The sequence below is a fragment of the Aphidius gifuensis genome, linkage group LG3, assembly GCF_014905175.1.
Source record: "Aphidius gifuensis isolate YNYX2018 linkage group LG3, ASM1490517v1, whole genome shotgun sequence".
NCBI classification, from domain to species: domain Eukaryota; kingdom Metazoa; phylum Arthropoda; class Insecta; order Hymenoptera; family Braconidae; genus Aphidius; species Aphidius gifuensis.
The window spans coordinates 200,008-221,653 of NC_057790.1; the positions used below are offsets into that span (position 1 = coordinate 200,008).

The window sequence follows — 21,646 nt, forward strand, 5'->3', positions numbered from 1 at the left end:
TTGTAAGTTATTTATTTTTAATTTATTCAATTAATTTTATATCAAAAAATACTTGTATCATAATTTTTACAAATTGCATTAGCACTGTAATAATATGAAATTTAGGTATATTTTAGTTTTAATTTGTACAGCTTGTTTTTCTTGCCACATTTGTACATCACAAGCAACATTTAATTAAAACACAATTTATAAAAAATTTAATTATAACAAATATAAAAAATCAATTAACAATGTTGATATTTGTTGAATTATTGATGGTTATAATTGCCAATATAATTGAATCAACAATTGCACAAGCCAGTAAGTTTAATATAGTAAAAAAACTAATCAACAAATTTAATATTAAAATAAATTTATATTGTTACAAACAAAGTGATAAACACAACAGATTTAAATAATTGTAAATTAACACAATTTGGAATTGAGTATAAAGGACAAAAAGGAACAACAGCTGGTGATATTCGTTGTCAATCATGGTATGGACATGGTCAAATTCATTCAGTACGTTTGTTAAATTCATTGAAAATATAATTCAAGTAAAAAACAAATATATTGTATAAATGACTGTTATGTATCTCAGGTTCATCCTGGTATTGAAAACAATGATTTTCCAGAAAAATCAATGCAACTGGCTAAAAATTATTGCAGAAATCCAACAAGAGATCCAAGAGGTCCATGGTGTTACACACTGGATCCATCATTGATTGATGATGAGTGTGGAATTCCACTTTGTAATTTTGGTGGTATATATCTGGTAAAAATACATACATGAGTTATGTCTGCTTATTTTTTTAAATTGAATATTAGAGTGTAGGATAACTGGAGTTGGAGCTGAATACGCTGGCAAATGTAATAAAAGCGCATCAAATAATAAATGTGAAACTTGGGACAAAAAAAGAGTTCAACAAACGGGACTTACTGAAAAATATCAAAATTCAAAATTTCCAGATTTATCTAGAGAAAAAGCTAAAAATTATTGTCGAAATCCTGATAATGATATTGGTGGACCTTGGTGTTGGGTTGAAGAAGAAAATTATGAATATGTTAAAAAACAATATTGTGATGTTTCATTTTGTGATGATAAAAATTGTCTTGTTTATACAAGAAATTCTTCAGTTTATTCGACAATTAAAAATATTCACAAGTCAATTGGTAGTTTAAAAATTTGGATCAAGTTATGGAATCCTGATGATGAGCTAGATGTATGAAAGCAATTAATTAATACAAATATAAAAAATAAAAAAAAAGCATTTATAATTTTGTATAATAATATTTAAAGGGTGAAGCTAGACTACTACTCAGTCTTTTACCAATACCAACTTCTTCTAAACATATTGCTCAAGATTGGCGAGCTGGAACTGAAATTATAATATCAAATAGTGGAACTGGACAAATATATCCAAATGACGATGATGTACGTTCTATTACAATTAAATAAAAATTAAATATTAACGACTAATTTCATCTAGGATGAAGTTCAATTGGAACCAACTCCAAATATTATATTAGGCTCCAAATGGACACCACTTACAGTCAACTGGGCAGATGGTTTTATATCAGTTACTCAAGAAGGCTCGAGCAAGCCAATATTTATCGATGAGTATGCTAAAGAAAATACAATTTCAAGTACGTTCAAAGATAGTTTTCTTAGCTATGGTTTAATGGGAACTGGTGTCTTGTGGAGTACTGAATTTTGCAATGAAGGTAAAATTCATCAATCATTTTTTTTCGTCATTAACTTGATAAAGATATACCTATATTGTTTTTTTTTTTTTTTTTGAAATTTCAAGTATGTGAAGTGTATACAACATTTGGATTAGAATATATAAATGTTTTGCCAATTAAAAAAAATAATATAAGTTTTGATATAAATTTTTATGTTCGTGCAAATCAAGAAATTTATATAAAATTTTATCAAACACCAGGAAGTATTTATCCATCTGTTGAGGTAATAATAATAATTATATGTAATAAATTAATTATGATTGATATAAATATTAATTATAAAAATTCAATTTAAAAGCTTGCAATTGATCATGAAAATTCAATAACACTGACTCATCAATCATCTGAAAAAGCAAATAAATTATATTTAAAAAATATACAAAGTTTAAATATATTAAATTATTGGAAATGGAATGAATTTACAGTGAGTTTATTTGGTTCTCATTTTCGGCTTTTTTCAAAAAGATACTATGGCAATGATGAGATTTTATATGCAAAAGAGCACCTGTTCAGTAGTCTCAGATGGTTCAGTTTTGGTAGCAACGACGTAATTGCCCATTGGACGTTCTTTTGTGCACCCGAAGATGCCGACAATGTTGAAATACCCACACCACCAAATTGCATTTCCAATACATTGGATTTTAGTTACAACGGTTCACAATGGACCACAGTCAAAGATTTACCATGTATACCATGGATCGCCAACGAAGTAAAAATAAAAAAAATATATACCAACAACAAAAACAACAACAACAATTTCAATTACATATATTTTATTTTTTATTAATTATTTTAGATTCCTGATAATGAAAAAAATAATAATTATTTATTTATCGATCAATCAACATTATTACAAGCTACAAATAAATGTAAAAATCCAACTCAAGATACAAATGGTCCATACTGCTATGTATTTAATAATAATAATAATAAAAATTTAAATATCATTAAAAATTATTGTTCAATACGTACATGTAGATCATTAGAGTGTCGTATGGCTGGTACAGCAAATGATTATATTGGTACATTATCAACAACAAGATCTGGTCGTAAATGTGCAAGTTGGGTGATCAATATTGATAATAATAATAATAATAATGATAATAATGATAATATATTAAAAAATACAAGGTATGATGTATCAAGGCCATCAGGACTTCAAACAACTTTTAATAGTAATATAAATGAAAAAGAAAAAGAGCAAAAAAAAGATAAAGAAGCAGAAGAAGAAAAAGATGATGATGATGAAGAAGAAGAAGAAGAAGAAGAAAATAAGTTGTCCGGGATAAATGAGGATACGATGGCGCCAAAGGCTATTCATGATATCGTCGACTCATTTGATGATAAAAATATTAAATATTCTGATGACAAAATTTTACGTGATACAAGTAGTATGGAATTTATGAATTATACCATTGACAATAATAAATTAAATTCACCTGATGTAACTAAATCATCAGCACCAATTGTATTCCGTCATCAAGTTGATCCAGCATATTTAAATGACACTCTTTATCCAGAACAAAATGCTAAAAATGCTAGTAATTATTGTCGTGATCCATCAAGAAGTATTGCTGGTACTTGGTGTTATACAACTGATCCAAATGTACCACAAGATTTGTGTGATGTTAAAGATTGTGAAAAACCAGGTGATATATTTTTATTGTTGAAATAATAAATATATAGGTATTATATTTATTTATTTTTTTTTTATAATTTAATATTTAGAGGAGTGTACATTTCTTGTGCGTGGAAGTGGTATTGGTAGACGTTTATATATTCTACCTGAGCATCGTTTAGATGGACTTCATTTTGCCCTGAAGGCTTGGGAACCAGATCATCCGGATTCAATAACTTTTGTATTTCTTGCTGACGATGGATTCAAGTCACGATATATACTTAAAATTGGTGCTGCAAATAATGAAAAAGTACTTTTGTATTATCAAAGTGAAACAACTGGTAATTTAAAAAAAAAAAAAAAACAAATATTTTAAATAATAATTACTTAATCAATTAATTTTTTTTTTAATTAAAGATATAACACTTGTTATGAAAAAAACACTTCCTCATTTATTATATATTGGTAAATGGAGTAGTTTTGTTATTAAAATACCACGTGGTAAAGTACAAGTTTTTTATGAAGGTTCAACAAGTCCACTATTTGATTGGGAACATTCAAGACCAGATGATGCATTTTTACCAGTTTATTATTATTATACAAGTGAAGGTGATCGAACAATTGGTGTTTCATTTGATTGTAATTCTGGTAAAAAAAAAAGAAAAAGAAAAGATAATATATATTTAAAACAATTTTAATGATGACAGTTGTGTTGGTTTTATGGATTGAAGGTTGTCCAGTTGAAATAGTTGATACTGATAAATTTAACAGAATAATACCAGTGTCAACTTGGAATACCAAGATGTTATCAACATCAAATCGTCTTGAACTGATGATTCGAGCACGTGGGGTCGTTTTAATACCTCTTATTTTATTTCCAGCAACTTCTGAGTATTATTTATTTTTTTTTATATTCACATATTCACATATTCACTTGCCAATAGCATGTTTAAAATAATTCTTACAGAAGCATTTAATCAACACATGTGTATATACATAATATTTTATTTTGTTTTTTTTTTTTCTCTTTATGATAATCGATAATATTTATTCGTAATAGGTACTTTGCTCTTACCCTGGGGGAAATGAACCAGTGGATATTTTTTCTCAAAAACACTCATCCAAATGTTAAAATATTTCATAAAGAAAAAATTGATACACCAAATTTATTCACTCAAAATACATGGACAAATTTTACAATATTGTAAATAAATTATTATTTATTTATAATCAAGTTTAAAAAAAAAAATAAAATTTATATAATTTTACAGATGGTTTAATAATACAATCAATGTAGTTTGGAATGGAACACTCGTGTTCAATTATGAGCATACATCGCCCTTGTTATTCTACTTTTTTTCGTTGTCTGTCGATAAAGGTGGTTGGGCAACTTGGACAGCAAATTGCTTGCCACCAGGTAACTCAATTCAATACAAAACTTGTTGATGATAATAATAATAATAATAACAATAATAATAGATTATAAAGAATGTGTGTATATTTATTTTATTTTTTTTATCTCACTTAAATAATGACTTTGTTGTCAAGACATTGACGGTGAGCCTGTGGATGGTGGATGGTCTGAATGGGGCCCTTGGGCATGTAGTGCAAGTTGCAATGGTGGTGTTGGTACAAGTACACGTATTTGTAATAATCCAATTCCAAATGTCAAAGGAAAACCTTGTACTGGTCCAAGTATATTAACTGGTACATGTAATTCAATACTTTGTGGTGATATCACTGAAAATACAGTTGATATTATTAGAGATAAAATTATGAATAAATATACATCATTGATTGTCAAAGAGGATCAGGCTATCAATATACCTGTTGATCGTGATGTTATTGATGCTGTTGTACGTGATTCATTAGATTCACCAAAAATTTACTGGACTCATAATGGAATATACATGTTTTTTACTGATGATAGAGTAAAAATTAAAAATTACAATATTAGTTAGTATAATATTTTATAAATATAAATGTCATTTGGATTGAGTATATATGTATAATATTAAATAAAAATTTCTCTTGATTTATAAACTTGTTTGTTGCAGTTATAAATCGAGCAGAGGTGAATGACTCGGGTGTTTATGCGATCACACTGCATCGTATAGACGATACACATATGATCATGAAACTTGTGAGCCTGTCGGTGCTTCCTGTCAGAACAAGCGTGACACTTCGTGAAACGTTGTCCATGGATTTAACTTGTCATTGCGTGGTACTTGGTTATCAATATTCAAACTTAAAAATATACTGGACCAAAGATAAAAATATATGGAAAAGTTATGATACAACAAATATGTCATGGGCTGCTAATACATATCATATTGATAATGTTAATTCAAGTCATCAAGGATTGTGGGAGTGTCATGTTTTACAAAATCAACATAAATTCAATTGGACAACAAATGCTATTGATATTAATGTCATTGGACCACCAAATTGGCGAACATATTTAATGGAAGATGATATGACTAAAGCAATATTTGGCTGGATGCCCAATGAAACCACTGTTGCTATGTCTGTTTTTATTATATTTTTTATTATTACTGTTGTTACTATTATAACAACAAATTGGTACATTAGGTAAAATTTATTTAAATTTATAATATTTACTTCAGTCTTTTTTTTTTTTTTGCTTTGACATTTATTCTTGATAATTTTAATATTGAATTTTTAATTTATCGATTGATTAATTTGATTAGAATTTTATATTTTATATTTTTTTTTCTGTTATGTTAAGTGGACATGTGCGTTAGATGAAACTTCTTATCAGATTCAAGTCACGTGTTTTTTTTTATTTTATTTAAAAGATGAGTGAAACGAGCACTAGCAAATTACTTCCTTATGAATTGAGATAAAAAAATATTAATCAAGTTTATCGATTAAAAAAATACAAGATTAATGATGATATATATAATGAGAAAAAAAAAACAAATCAATTTTACAGGTTTCAAGAAAGTCTAAAGGGTGCAATGTCACAGAATATTAATTATCAACAAAAAAAACATGAATCAATTCCAAAAAAATCACCAATAAAATCAACACCACGAAGAGTGTATGAAAAATTTCAAAATTTATCAAATAAAAATCTATCAATGAAACAAGAAGAAGAAGAAGAAGAAGCTGAGTCTTTACTTGGACATCAATAGTACCAGTATAATAATTGTCATTTAACCAGATAATTAATTCTCTTAATTAAAAATTTAAATAAAAAAAAAAAAACAACTAAATAAAATCGACGTGAATCAAGTAGGTAGTTGAGAAAACAAAAAAAAAAAAAATCAGCAGCAGCAGCAGCAGAAAAAATCAAGAAGCCAAATAAAAAATAAAATAAAATAAATAAATACTATATCAAGTAAGTTGAAAAAAAAAAGAAATGATGAAGAAGAAGTAGAAGAAGAAGCAGAAGACGATGAAGAAAAAAATAAATAAATAAATAAAATCATCATCAGAAGAGGGGTATCTTAAAAAAAATCACGCAAAGGTTTATACACATTTTATAAACGTGTCGAATATAGAGAAGGGACGTAGTGCGGTTAAAATGTAAAATGCTGATGGGTATATGGTGATGCTGAAGCAAAATAAAAAAAAGATCATCAAAAAAGTAAAAGATAAAAACAATCCTTTGCAAGTTTAAAAGTTGGCAGGCGATCTTTTTCGATGTTGTGTGTGTACCAACCAAGACATCCCGAGAGCATAACATTCAAAGAGAGAACTTGAAGAAATAAAACGTGTTTAAGACAGGTTCACCAATGCTTTATACATATATAAAAAAATAAAGAGAAAAAAAAAGGAGAAAGATATACCTTGATAAAAAAAAATGATATAGAAAAAATATAAAAAAATTACGGACAGATATTGGACGACAGGTGCCTCGCCCACGTGGACTCTCTCAAACTAAGTATACACGATTCAGTGAGTTGATGATGAGGTGGGATTATATTTATATATACATATACATGCATACAAGAATTGCCAAAGAGAAGGGAAGTTGAAAGAAGGAAAGGAAAGGATAAAATTGTGATATATATGGAAAGGAAAGGAGATACTTGTGGGGATGTTTAAAAAATAAATATATTTTGATATAAAAAAAAACAAATAAAGTAACAAAGACAGCTTCCTTGTCATCAACAACAACAACAACAACTATCTATTCTAGATTAGATGGTACAGTTGTTGTTGTTGTTGTTGGTGGTTGCATTGGTCTCAATTTTTTCAATATATTTAGTGTTGTTTTTGTTGTTGTTGTATATTATTCAGATGGTGCATGAGGATAAAGTTGAAATAGTAGGTGGAGCTTGTATATATATTGGATGTTGTATGAGATGGAGAGAAGGAGGGGCACAGTGAGCTACCCATTCGGTAGCAAATGCCTGGTTGCTATAAACCGTCGCAAGGTCAAGATCACTCGGTTAATCCAATATCCAGTCAGTCGAGGATCTTGCACCTTGCATCGTCGTGTGAACAAGACAAAATACGTGTGTTTATATTATATTCATTCATAATTTTTTTATTATTTTAAATTCTTTTAGTTTTTTTTTTTTTTTGGTTGACTTGACTTGAAGATTGATATATTAATTGATTGATTGATAAATTGATTTATTAACAAGTAAAAAAATTTAAAAAAATGGAAACGTGTGTTTTGATACCTAAAGAATTTTCTTTGGCACTTGCTAATGATATTAATCGACCACACAAGAAGGAAGATGGAGATGTGAGGATATCGGTTTGTTCAACAGTCTTTATACCTGCTGGTACTCTGATTTATCCATTTCAAGGATCCATCAGGTATGACAAGATTGATTTGTATTCACTTCTTGATGATAATGATGTAAGTAACACTTTTGTTTTTCAATAAAAAAAAAAAACTTCAAATAATATACCAAGTTGTTTAATAAATTATTTATTATTAATTTTAGATTCGACGTGAGTATGGATGTTACGATGAAGTATCAATGTCCGAGTACAATCATACACATCGCAAGTGTAATTGGATCAGATTTTTACGTATTGTTCAAACTTACAATGATCAGGTCAATTTAATTGGCACAAAAGTTAAAGGTAATTTTAATAATTTATTAATTTATATTTGTGTCTGATGAAAAATAAAAAATAAATACATATATAAATCAATGAAGCAAAAAAGTAAAAAGGGTGAAAAACGTGTTTTTATTCATGAATGCAGGTGAGCCAATATTTGAAGTAATCAAGGATGTCCAGCCAGACACGGAGCTCGTCGCCTGGTTTCTACCAGCATCATCCCACGAGGATCTTGTCTTTATATCGCGTGACGTCTGTTCGCATTCAGATATTTACAGGTGCAGCATTGACTCAATACTTTCTGGTAAGTTTATATATTCACTATATATTTATCTCAATATACTTTTTTCTTTCTCATTTATTATGTAAAGCTTTCATTGATAAAAAAAATCATTCAATATGTCTTTCAATACAACTTTTTTTTTCAACCCAAAAGAAAAGCCCAAAAAAAATTATATATTTTTAAAAATATAAGTAACATGTACTTATTTTCGAGCAAAAAAAGTTAACACAAAATCAAGTTTAAATTTCATTGATCATTTTTTTATTTTTTCTTCTCAATTCGATTGGTATATAGAAAAAAAATGAGAGAAAAAAAAAATGATCATACAAGTATATTTTTATATAAAAAAAAAAAAAAATAAATAAATAAATGTTGTATACAGTAGCAAGAAGTTTGAAAGTAAGGGCCGTCTATGCGTTAACCACCCATCCATTGTACTGTCCTTTAGTTTCTCGTTGACTGGGTGGATACATATTTGAATCACAAACGCGGTAAATTTCTTGTGATCTGAAACCGACAAAAAAATTCCAGCACGTATTTGCATTTCAGATTTGTAAGCAGTTTTACTTTTTTTTTTAAAAAAAAAAAAAGTTCTATCCTTGCTTCTTGACTTTATTTTATTCCCTCCTCTTCCTCCCCAATTGATTATTTCATTTTTTTTTTTTTTTTGCTCACTGCAGTGTGCTTCTTCATTCGTTGCTCGATTACCCACAATTGCCGGTGTATACCAAAGACGTCGGCAACTTGACTCGAGTCGGACCAAACCCACTCTATATGTGCCCTTAAATGCGAACGCCATTGCAAATATCATGTCAATTTATTTATTTTTCTTACCATTGTTGTAAGCTCCTCTTCTATACCCCAAATTCAGAATTTAAATTTTATTTTATTTATTATATATTGGTATAGCTAGTTTACATTTTAAATCTAAATACTATATATATATTTTAAATCCTTTCAATCCATTGTTTTGAAGGATATTTTTAAATAACTCGCTCAACTTTGATGGACTTTTTTTTTTTTTTTTATTCTTTCAAAAACTCGCATCTTGATTTATTTAAATTTAAACTTGATATAAAAAAATAATCATCATCATTAATTTATTTATTTATTTATTATCTTATTATATGTATAAATGAAAAAAGCTTTTTACGCATATGTATATGAAAAGATAAAATGCGGTAAAGATATTTAATTGAAAATTTATCAGTTAAACTAAAGTAAATATATAAATAAAATATTTTGATGATTCAATTAAAAATATCAGAGACATAAAAATGTCTATTAATTTTTAAAATAATTTAATTATTTATTTAACAGAATCACCATTGGATTTATCAACAAGTCTTTTAACACGTAAACCAAAAATATCAATATCTGTATCAGATGCTGATGATTATGAATCAACATCTGAAGAATCATCATCATCACGTGTATCCCTAGTCAATGATCAACTTGATTGTAGTGTTTTGACAACTGCAGTTAAACGTGGTGAACGTGTACTTTTACCATGTGAAGTTTGCGGCAAATCCTTTGATCGTCCATCACTATTAAAACGTCACATGCGAACACACACAGGTCCTCAACAATAACAAATAATTCTTAAGAAATATATATAATATAATAAAAACCACAACTCGAAATTATTATTTTTTTTTAAAATGATTATTATTATTAATGATTTCAGGTGAAAAACCACATGTCTGTATGGTTTGTAATAAGGGTTTTTCAACATCATCATCTTTAAATACACACAAACGTATTCACAGTGGTGAAAAACCACATCAATGTCTTGTTTGTGGTAAAAAATTTACAGCATCATCAAATTTATACTATCATCGTATGACGCATATCAAAGTAAGTTTAACAATAAATATAAATATCCGTTTGAATATAATGCTATTATCAAAAGTCGTCTATGCATTTAAATTCAAATGATACATGTTTGCATATGTGTATTTTTATTCATTTGATTTTAAATTGCCGACATTTCCGTATCGCGTAAACCCAGAAGGCATTTAATGTCTTTTAAATAACATATAAATAATCCAACTTATATATTTAATTTATTTAAATAAATAAAAACAACACACAGATACTTTTTCAAAGTCGTTTATTACTTTTTCATTAATCAGAACGGAAATTGTGGATATATTATTTATAAAAGTACGTATGTATAGAGAATTTTTCTAATCTCCTTCTCTTCTTACCCTTGATGATTTTATTTATTTTTTTTTATTTTTCGAATGTAATGATATCAGGAGCTATGGAGACGGTAAAAATCCAGTTGCGAATTTAGTTGAATATATATATATCTGTATGTATTTATCTGGATATATTATATGTGGGGGCAAAAGTGGAGTAACAAAAAATAAAATAAAAAATAAAAAAAAGGGGTATAGAAAGAAGGAGAATGAAAAGACGACCATATAGGCTGGCTTTGCCATCAGCTACTGTAATTGGCCCATTACTTGCTACCGCTTGGAATGCAATCCAATTAGAGAGACAGAGAACCAATGTATCCTCCGGCTGTGTTCATCCACTGCTTCAAGATACAACTGACTTTTTTTACTCTCATTTATTTTATTTTTTTACGATATATATATATTTTTTTTTTTGCTTTTTTCATATGCTCTTGTTTTTTTTTTTGCTTTAGCTACATGTATATATGTATATGCGTACAATTATATTATATTATATGTATGTATATGTATAACATTGAGTTTTAAACTTGTGCGTGCTTTAAAATGTTTAAAAAGATATATATTTTTTTTTCTTTCTCTGATGTTCATCTGTGCTTTATTTATTTATTTAATTCTTTTGCCATATATAGACAAGTGTCCTTGTTGCACACACGTACTTTTTTTTTATTAAATTACCTTATTTTCTCTCAACACGACGAGTTCACCTCTGGTTTAACACGACGAGGATCACAAATCGGCGTTTTATATAAGGCACAAAGTCGTTTTAACGCCCGATAAATTTAAACGAATTAACAGAGTAGCGTTTAATCGTCGACGTTTTTACTGCTCAGCTTGTTATTTTATTTTTTTTATTTTTTTTTTATTTTCACTTGTGTGTTAAGGATGTGAATGAAATTGTGATGAGCTTTTGATTGTTTTTTTATTTCTTCATTTATGTGTGTTGTACTATATATTATAAGAGGAAAAAAAAATCATTTTTATTCATTATTTAAACAGTTTTTTTTTATTCATTTATTTTTTTTTTTGGGAAAAATTTTATAGTTAATAACAAAGTATTTATTGATATATATATATTTTTTATAGAAAGCTTTTTTTAATTATATTAATGATAATGATTTAAAAAATTTGAAAATGTATTTTTATTTTGTTTTTGTTTTTTTTTTTTTTCAAGGAAAAACCACATAAATGCTCACAATGCTCAAAATCATTTCCAACACCTGGTGATTTGAAGAGTCATATGTATGTTCACAATGGTTTATGGCCATTCAGATGTCACATTTGCAGTCGTGGTTTTAGTAAACCAACAAATCTCAAGAATCACATGCTACTGCATCTCGGACGCTGCTCAAACAAGACCAAGTTTGTCAAGTCTGACTCTTGATTTACTTGTATCACTTGAAAATACATTTTTTCTTTTTTCATTTTTATATTATTTTTTATTCAAAAAAAAAAAAAAAAAACGAAAAAAAAATACAATCATGAATCATTTGAAGTAGATGACATTTATACTCATTTAAAAAGTCAAGTAGATTACGAATTCATGTGCCAGACATTAACTCAATCTTTTTTTTTTTTTTTTAGTCAACTTTTAAAGACTTTGATTATTCAACTACCTAAGTAAATTTTTTTTTTTTTTTTTGATTGCTTCAATCATACAATTATTATTGATTTTCAGTTCTTTCGATATTTTATTTTTTTTTTTTGCAATCGTTAATTAATTAATTAGTTATTATTACAGATTAAACTACGTTGTAATTTTCTTTTTTTTTTTTCAAATAGAATTATTTGTGCTTATTATTGTTTACTTGATAATATTATCAACATGAATTTATTAAACTAAAGGTACATTAAATATGTGTGCTGAATTAATTATCATTATTTTTAAAATCATCAATATATTGCAATTTTAATTATAAATGCAAAACATTTTTTCATTATTAAATAAAATTATATTATAATAATAATAATAATTATTTTTTCAATAAATATATCTGTTTTAAAATTTTATATATTATTTACTTAACTATATATTTTCTACTGTAAAATTTTTAAACAAAAAAAATAGAGCTTTTTTTCGTAAGCTCATAGCTCAAGAAAAACAAACAACAAGATTTTTTTTTTTGTTTTAATTGAAAATTTTTTTTTCTAGAAGAACTTGGAACACAAGTTGGAGATAAATATATTTGATTATTTTTTTTAAAAATTATTTTTCACTAGTTTGTTATTAGATTTTTTTTTTTTTTTTTAAATTGATTTGTTTATTTGTTCCATTGTTTTACCCTTCATTAAAATTATTAATTCATCCCGGATCTGAAATTCTAATCTAACTGATCCCGTATCACCCAATAACGTTATTTTAAAATATATATAATTAGCTTTTAAATTTATCAAAAAGATGCTATATTTCTGATCCACCACCAGTTAATCCAGCTTTTCTTTCAACAGGTACTTGTTTTGTAAAACAATCATCTAAAAATTGTGCCATTGATAAATATAAATGTCCAGTAACTCCAGTTAAACTGTGACTAACATCTGGATAAACCTACAAAACATAAATTAAATAATTATATACGATAATATTAAAATACATAAAAATATATAAAAGTATATAAATATTAAACCTGCTGTCTGAATAGTATTCCTTTTTTGGCAAGATGCCGAGCAAGTGTCATTGACTGTTGAAATTGTACATTATTATCAGCAGTACCTTGAACTATGTAAAACATTTTATTACGTAAATATTCAATTTTATTATAAACATCAGACTCAGCATATCCTTTGTAATTTGATGTGACATTTGGCAAACCCATGTATCTTTCAGCATATGCAGAATCTATTTTAATCAAAAATATATTATTATGACTAAACTATAGTACTATAGATATAAAATAACAAAAAACGTACTGTAAAGTTTCCAAGATATTATTGGGGCAATACTTATGCCACATTGAAATACATCTTGATCAGGTTGAGCCAATGCCAATGCTGTCACAAAACCCCCATAGCTCCATCCCCAAATGGCAACACGTCGTTTATCAACAAATGGCAATGAGTCTCTCAAATATCTAAATAATTTCATTCATTTATTAATTAAGAAAAAAAAAAAACAAAATTATTGAAATAAATAAATTTTATATTATTTACTCGCTGACTTCAAGTTGATCTGCAACCTCAACAGTTCCAAGTCGATAATAAACTTCATGCAAAATTTTATAGCCTTGTCCTCCACTTCCTCTACCATCAATTTGTGCAACAATAACATTTTTTCTACTTGACAAATATGTATTCCAATCGATTTTGTACATATCTGTAACTAATTGTGTTCCAGGTCCTCCATAACTTTAAAAAATAAATACAAAAAATTATTCAAGTATCACAAGGTGTGTTTATATCTTGTGAATGGCAAAAAAAAATAAAATATATATATAATTATCTAAAGAAAAAAAAAAAAAAAAGGAATGGTCAAACATTCCAGTGTTTTTATTTTTTTTTACATTGAATGGTAATTTTTAAAGCTAATGTTCAAGATCATTACCTCTATATAGAAGTATATACATATATACCAAGAAGTTGAAAAAATAAAAAAATAAAAATATTATGGTTTTTTGATACTCACACTTGTACAACCATTGGATAACGTGTTATTTCATCTTCACGAAGACCAGGTGGTAAATAAAGTCTCACCTGAGCATTGTAACCACCACTTATTTGCACTGGAAATGTTTTAATTTGTGGTAATGCTATTTTTGATATTTTTTCCTTCAAACAAATAAACATAAATATATTATTTTTATATATGATGAAATTATTTAGATTATAAATGAAAGCTAGGCTTACTTGAAGTTCCGTATTATTTTGTAAAACTGCAATGAATCTTGGCTGTGGTGATTCTGTTTTCCAGAGTGATACTGTCGGCACACCTGGACCAAGACATTCCAGAACAAAAAATTCCAAACCAACTGGAAAACTTGCTGCGTGATACTGACAAGCTTGAACACGTCCTGAAAAATCATCACAATAATTTAATTATTTAACAAACGCTTTTTATTATTATTTTTTCTGTTAATTATATTGTTAATTGATAGATATGTTTTGTTTATTTTTATTTTTTTTGTTTGTGAGTATACAACGATACATAAAGATAATATTTAGATTATTAAAAATATTATTTTTCATGCCGATTTGTTGGATCACAATAACGACACATTAAACACAACATTTTTGTATAGTGAAAAAATATATAATTAAACACATTGTAATTAATTATTTAATTGATAATTTCTTTTTTTTTTTTTTCAAATAAAATTTAAATCAAAGAGTATTTATTACCTTTGATCACGCAAAGTCTCTTGTTTTTCACGACAAACGTATTTTTAATTTATTTTTTAAAATTCAATCAAAAAGTCACGCGACAAATTTCTTTTTTTTTTTTTTTAAATCCTCTTATTTAAAGTGGATATTTGAAATAAATTAATCATTTATATCGGATTATATTTATCAAGGACACATGCGCTTGAATGAAAATGAAAATAAATTTTTTTTTTTCGTTTAAAATCACTTTGATGCTAAATAAATATAATTAATTAATATATAGACATTTAACAGACAAAAAAAAAACATAATTCTATGTATCTATTATATTTAATAATTATATATTTATATATAAAACAATAAATAAATTTATAATAAAATATATACGATTAAAGCACATCCTGCAATTAATTCATGGCATTCACACTGACACACACACACACATATACATTTGTATTTAAATTTGAAAGAAAAAAAAAAAAAGTAACTGATTAATTATAATATTGAAACACAAATATATATTTATATTTCTGATAATTTTTTTCAATCTTTTCAATAGAAAATAAAAAATAGATTTTTTTATTTTTCAAATTTTCTTGATTCGTTTTTTTAATTTTTGATTTATCTAAAAAAAGCATTGTGTTTGCAAATTGCTTGATATTTTTTTTTTTTTTTGTTAAATTTTGTATATTGTTTTCGTATTTTTAATACCAAGGTTCTACCTTGAATCAATTGTAGATGCCCCACAGTGATCCAATGTGTTCATCAGCAACATAAACGACCATCAGTTCCAATAAATCAGCCAGCTGTCGAGAAACTTTTTCGATAATATGAAAAAAAAAAAATTCTATTCTTCTAATTTTCTTTTACAAGATATTCCTATATGATTTTTTTTTTATTAATTAATATTTCCTAAATTGACCTAACACCAGCTTTATCTTATCATTCTATTAAATATTTTATCAAATTAACTTTAACAAGTGATAATTAATAAAAATAAAAAATAAACGAATGATAATATTTAAAAATAAATAAATGTCGTGTGTGTGTGTTGAACAAGTGCATCAAGCAAATTGAGTCAGGTGTAGCCTCAATGATTAATAAAAAACAAAAAACCGTAAATAAAATGAATGATTAAATAAAATAAATAATCATAAGTAATATTACAAACCTTGTTTAGATTTTTTATGTTTCTTTCTTTTTGATGTTATATCTGAAGTCGTATCTTCTTCCTGTTCTTGTTCTTGTTCTTCTTCAGGTGCATCAACTTGATCAGACCAATCACCAATGCTATCTTTACCAAGTGAATGACCAGACGATGAAATTCCCAAATGATATTCATCAAGATCAGCTAATAATGTATGATTTTCATGGGCTGGTACAACAACACATGTTATACATGTTGCTGGTAATAATGATGTACCAGTTACTGGAATAACTGAACTAACACGATACAAATGTCTTTGTGCTGGTTTCATTGGTGGAATACCAATAAAATATCTAGAAAATTGAAAAATTGAACATTAAAAGTCCATATATATATATCTATTACTTATATAGCAAATTAATTACATTGTATTGTTTATTTGATCCCAGGCTAATATTTTAACAGCTTCCCATTTACCATGTGTAAGTGGTACAATTTGTTTTTTTAAAACATTAACCCAAACAATATGTTTATAATAACCAGCTGGACCATCACGTACTGGTGCAATTGTAATATATGTACTTCCATTTGTTGAAAATATTGGTGGTCCTGGTGGTGTATCAACCCATGCATGTGATTCACTGACACGTTGAATTTCTTGACAATGCCATAATGGACTTTTACAAACAGTTATAACTGATATATTTTGTGGACGATTTAACCATGTTACACATATTTCAGTCAATGATATCCATGATGCTGTTGTAAAGTAATGATCTCTAATTTTTTCATCAATCAATAAAATAATTTATTTGATTTATCATCATTACGCATAGATAGATAGATAGATAAATAAATACTCACATGCGTTCAATGACTGGGGGAGGCTTGACCTCTTTTGTTGTTATATGAGCTGGATCTGCCAAGTCAGCAACGAATAATTTTATTGTTGGATTTGGTGTACCAGGTTTTGGATAACGCAGTGACCATACCTCGGGATAAAGTGCTTTAGTTTCTTCACCAAACCATGACATGTGCATTTGTTCAACCAATGAATCATTAAATGTTGCATAAAGCATCATGTGTCCATCTTTACTCATCCAAATTGCTTGGGCACTTTTTAATATTTCCTCTAATAAATTATGAAAAAAACATTATTTAATTAAATTAACATGTTATAGTAATACATATAATACCTTCATAGAGCCAATCAGGAAAACCATTTGAATGTACACCAGGTACAGCAGTATCTGTCACACGATATTCATCACTTTTAGTTGGACTTGTTTTATAATAAATATCATAATCTTGTATCATAACAAGACCATGTCCCCTTGGTGTCCATTGTGCATGCAACAAGTATGGATGTGGATATTTAACTGGATTTGGTGTTAGTGGTATTGTCTCCCTTGATAATATTACAAAACACATAAAAACATTGTTATTTTTTAAACCAAATAAAATAATACAAAACCTTGAATCATTATTCAAGATTAAAATAATAAAAATAAATATACTAACCTTGTGTTTATGTCGTAAACAGTGTATTGTGCCAATTTTGAGTATCTAAATAGTTCTTTAACATTTTGTGCCAATAAAAGATAACGATGATCTGGTGACAGTGAAAATGTTGCTGGATTTAATCTTCGCTAAAAAAATATGAATCAAATAATTGTTTTAAAAATTATATTGGCAAGATAAAATAAAAAATTTTTTATTTCTATTATTTATGCTTTTGAGTAAGATAAGAAAAACATTGAAAAATAAAATAAATAAATAAATAATGACTTTTATTTTTAATTAAAGAAAATAAATACTTACAAAAGTCTCATTGGGCATAAGACTCTGAGACGTGACATTAGGATCAGATGCATCAAGAAGAGAGATGCCACCCCAAGGATCGTGATAACATATGTGTCTACCGCTTACCCATGTACCGTTGAATGCAGGAGGTGATAATTCACCTGATAATACCTATTAACAAATTTGTATTCATGTTTTATATTTTTTTTTGCAATATGTGTGTGTTTTTTATTTTATTTACACAACACAAACAAGCTACATATAATTAGAAAATTTATCAACATTCATATCTTGATGACAACTTGATGAATTATATTTTATTTATTTCGCAACATGACCTCTTTAATATATTATAAAATATTTTTATTTTCGCTTGAATTCATTACACTGATGAGGTTTGATTGACCTTCAATTTATAGATAATCAATAAATAATATTATATTACCTCTGATAAACGTAAACGAGCACCACGTACACGAGGACCTTCATCTGGTGGTGTTAATAATACAACTGATGTTACAATAAGTGAAAGTACACCAATTATAACAAGCAGTGCAATTAATATTCCACGCCAATTTCTTTGATTTGGATTTGAAGATACCAATTCCTGTTGATTATCAAAAAAAATATTTTAACGATCCGTAAAATCTATTCAAGAATAAAAAAATTAAAAGGGATCCAATTATTTTTTTTTTTTTCACACAAATAGCTATCATCGACTGTTAATCAATCGATCAAATGAAAAAAAAAATAATAGTCGGGATATTCAAAAGGAGATAAAAAAAAACGATTAGTTATTTTTGTTATCCCAGATAAAAAGATAAAAAAAATAAAAAAAAATGTCCTTGTCGAATCAATGCGAATCTACAGGTGCCTAGAGATGAACAATTTGATAAATCCCTCTAAATATATATATATTTTTTTTTTTGTTAAAACTTTGACAGCTAATTTTCTACAAATCCAGTGATCAAATAAAAAATTAACAACTAATACCTCAGCTTTTCACGCGCCCCAAATACTTGAACTATACTAAAATTTCACCCATTTAAATCTCTAAAATTTCATCAAGTAAATTGCACATATATATTATTAAAGTGTATATACTTTTAAAGATAATTAAAGCTTTCATGTAAAAAAAATAAAAACAATAATGAATCTCGGCTGAACATGCGCTGAACGACTCGTATATTTTAATTAAAATAATATTATATTCTAATAATAGAAATAATTTTTTCGTCAATTTAAATATTGACATTTATAAAAAAATTTAAAAAAAACGATGAAGAAAATAAAGTTTATTTGTAGACGATCTGAGCTAAATTGAATTTTCATCAAAAGGTCGAATATATATTTATAAAAAGGGACAAGTTGAGAAAAAAAATATCATCACCGTCACGATGATGATGATGATGATGATGATAATAATAACACACGTGTGTTGAGAATAAATGACCTCCCATCGTGCTTCATTTGAGACCTGTCTCATTTATATATATCTCATGTCTAAATGTCCATCAAACCAATCAACTAAACATAATCATTGTTTTTACATTTCAAATACACAAAAGAAATATATATTTTTCAATATGAAAATAATTCCAAATAAAATTGACAATATAGTCAAATTAATTATTATATTGTTTTTTTTTTTCAATGAATCCCGGAAGTAAAATAAAAAAGCAAGCCATCAGCTGGTGCTGCTCGATGAATCGATATAATCCAGCGACGGCCGGCGGGGTTATTTGCAACTTTTTAAAAAGTTTGTTGCTTTAATAATTTAATTATTATTATAAATATTAGTAATCTAAATTAATTAACTACTCGTTGTAAATGTGTGATTATTTTTTTGTTTTTTTTTATTTCGAAACAAGCTGGAATAATGTAATGAAGCGAGAAAAAAAATTTCAAATGAAATAATTATTACAAAATTTCGATTGCTGTTTGTTATAAAATATAATTTTTTTATTTATTATTTTGACTTACCTCATCGTCGTACATGTCATGATCAGCCATTACACAATTGAATAATCACAAATTAAAACATCAATCAGTATCGTTGATTTTTAAAACAGAAAAAAAAATAAAAAACCAGATTAAATATTTAGTTTTATTTATTTTTTTTTTAGTTATTGAGTTTGCACTGTTTGGTGTCTATGAGATATTAGTACATACTGAGGCTACAATATTATGACCCTCCAAAAAAAAAAAAAAAAGTATCAACCCGGTGGTGATGCTGCGAGAGCTTGCGCGGTCCAGAAAATGCGCAGAATATATTCTTTGTCAGCATCCCCTTGCTCTAAATTATTATTACTATTATTATGACTATTATATTTTTATTTCTATCGTAAAGTAATAATAAAATATTGACAACAAAAGACACAGGAAAAAACATATCACAAAAAATATAAAATAAATAAATAAATAAATAAAGCAATTAGGAAAAGAAAAATGAGTTTTCTCGTGTATACTTGTTGGTTTTTTATTGTTTAATTTTCTTTGGTCAAGTTTGCTGAGTAAACAATAATATTTTTCATATAAAAAAATATAAAAAACAGAAGCAAAAAAAGTTTCAACAACAATAAAAAAAAAAAAACATATAAATATATATAGAAATGAAATTATAATGATAAATGTTATCGAAGGAAATAAAGCACCGTTATCGAGATGTTTTGCAACATTGCAGCTATACTTTAGTTGTAACATATAAATCATATACAATGTGGTGTTTTATGTCGCCCAAGGCATACTTAAATCATTAACGATGCACCGGATGTACCATGATTTCATAGGCACCTAGTATACTTGTGTTGACTTGGAAAAAATATATTAAAAAATAAAAAAGAAATGGGAAGCTGGGGGAAATTCTTGTCGCATTGCAGATAAACTCGCATGCAATTATGTAAAATGATTATAGACACAAAATCATCATCATCATTAGTAGAAAAAAAAAAGATTTTTTATATATAAAAAAGTATTTGTTGGGTGGTTGGATTCATCAATAACAGACATTTTCATTGATGATAGATTTTATAGCTGTATAATATTATATTTCAATAAAATCAATAAATGGGTTCATTATTTGAATTTAAAAAATATATTATAATAATTTCTTTATTTATCTCTGTAATTGATAAGTGAATTTTATACAACTTTTATATTTTAATACAAACATAAATTAAATTAATTATAATATATAATTTAATTCTTTAGGGCAAAGTAACATTGTTAAAATAATTATACACCTGAACATATACTCGAAAATTTGTTTATTTATTTTTTTCCAATTCCAAAAAAAAGTTAAAATACATATGTTGTAATGTCGATATCTCAAAAAATATTCGAGATATCAAAATTTCGTCTGATACATATGTAATGACCTTTTTATATATCAGTCATAAATACAATATTTAGCCCGATCTCAGATACTTTCTTTGTTCGGCATTCATTTGATGCCAACGTGATCCAGGCTTATCTGTTATATGGTCATGCCACGCACACGAATTGAA

The 21,646-nt window shown here is 26.8% G+C and overlaps 3 protein-coding genes across 3 annotated transcripts; 2 read left to right on the forward strand and 1 right to left on the reverse strand.

The window, feature by feature from the left end:
- Positions 1 to 137: 137 nt before the first annotated feature.
- On the forward strand, positions 138 to 7,526 carry LOC122851193. Its single transcript, XM_044150274.1, has 17 exons — positions 138 to 300; positions 374 to 501; positions 581 to 743; positions 808 to 1,202; positions 1,280 to 1,414; positions 1,470 to 1,704; positions 1,791 to 1,948; positions 2,024 to 2,434; positions 2,522 to 3,374; positions 3,454 to 3,684; positions 3,761 to 3,991; positions 4,075 to 4,234; positions 4,404 to 4,547; positions 4,615 to 4,760; positions 4,892 to 5,299; positions 5,401 to 5,935; positions 6,300 to 7,526. Exons 1-17 carry the CDS (start codon positions 231 to 233, stop codon positions 6,499 to 6,501), a joined length of 4,605 nt encoding a protein of 1,534 aa, XP_044006209.1. The 5' UTR covers positions 138 to 230; the 3' UTR covers positions 6,502 to 7,526.
- A 217-nt stretch (positions 7,527 to 7,743) lies between these two features.
- Positions 7,744 to 12,561, forward strand: LOC122851204 (zinc finger protein 79-like). The gene is made up of 6 exons (XM_044150290.1): positions 7,744 to 8,183; positions 8,272 to 8,413; positions 8,538 to 8,696; positions 9,996 to 10,253; positions 10,363 to 10,532; positions 12,051 to 12,561. The coding sequence occupies exons 1-6, from the start codon at positions 7,980 to 7,982 to the stop codon at positions 12,258 to 12,260; spliced, it is 1,143 nt and encodes a 380-aa protein (XP_044006225.1). The 5' UTR covers positions 7,744 to 7,979; the 3' UTR covers positions 12,261 to 12,561.
- Positions 12,149 to 20,358, reverse strand: LOC122851196 (dipeptidyl aminopeptidase-like protein 6). Its single transcript, XM_044150278.1, has 14 exons — positions 20,124 to 20,358; positions 18,586 to 18,747; positions 18,159 to 18,311; positions 17,859 to 17,986; positions 17,534 to 17,745; positions 17,202 to 17,469; positions 16,763 to 17,116; positions 16,362 to 16,690; positions 14,717 to 14,880; positions 14,496 to 14,638; positions 14,024 to 14,218; positions 13,784 to 13,944; positions 13,501 to 13,712; positions 12,149 to 13,421 (listed from the first exon to the last, which is right to left on the reverse strand). Exons 1-14 carry the CDS (start codon positions 20,151 to 20,153, stop codon positions 13,278 to 13,280), a joined length of 2,655 nt encoding a protein of 884 aa, XP_044006213.1. The 5' UTR covers positions 20,154 to 20,358; the 3' UTR covers positions 12,149 to 13,277.
- Between the last annotated feature and the right edge of the window lie 1,288 nt (positions 20,359 to 21,646).

What these genes read in the sequence shown, in the direction of transcription:
- LOC122851193 (XM_044150274.1), top strand. Translation starts at nt 231, where the DNA reads ATGTTGATATTTGTTGAATTATTGATGGTTATAATTGCCAATATAATT. An exon ending in ATCCTGATGATGAGCTAGAT is followed by an intron (nt 1,203 to 1,279) that starts GTATGAAAGCAA and finishes TAATATTTAAAG; the next exon opens with GGTGAAGCTAGACTACTACT. An exon ending in GTATTTATCCATCTGTTGAG is followed by an intron (nt 1,949 to 2,023) that starts GTAATAATAATA and finishes TCAATTTAAAAG; the next exon opens with CTTGCAATTGATCATGAAAA.
- LOC122851204 (XM_044150290.1), top strand. Translation starts at nt 7,980, where the DNA reads ATGGAAACGTGTGTTTTGATACCTAAAGAATTTTCTTTGGCACTTGCT. An exon ending in AATTGGCACAAAAGTTAAAG is followed by an intron (nt 8,414 to 8,537) that starts GTAATTTTAATA and finishes TCATGAATGCAG; the next exon opens with GTGAGCCAATATTTGAAGTA. An exon ending in ATCGTATGACGCATATCAAA is followed by an intron (nt 10,533 to 12,050) that starts GTAAGTTTAACA and finishes TTTTTTTTCAAG; the next exon opens with GAAAAACCACATAAATGCTC.
- LOC122851196 (XM_044150278.1), bottom strand. Translation starts at nt 20,153, where the DNA reads ATGGCTGATCATGACATGTACGACGATGAG. An exon ending in TTATGCCCAATGAGACTTTT is followed by an intron (nt 17,987 to 18,158) that starts GTAAGTATTTAT and finishes ATATTTTTTTAG; the next exon opens with CGAAGATTAAATCCAGCAAC. An exon ending in AATATCTTGGAAACTTTACA is followed by an intron (nt 13,713 to 13,783) that starts GTACGTTTTTTG and finishes TGATTAAAATAG; the next exon opens with ATTCTGCATATGCTGAAAGA.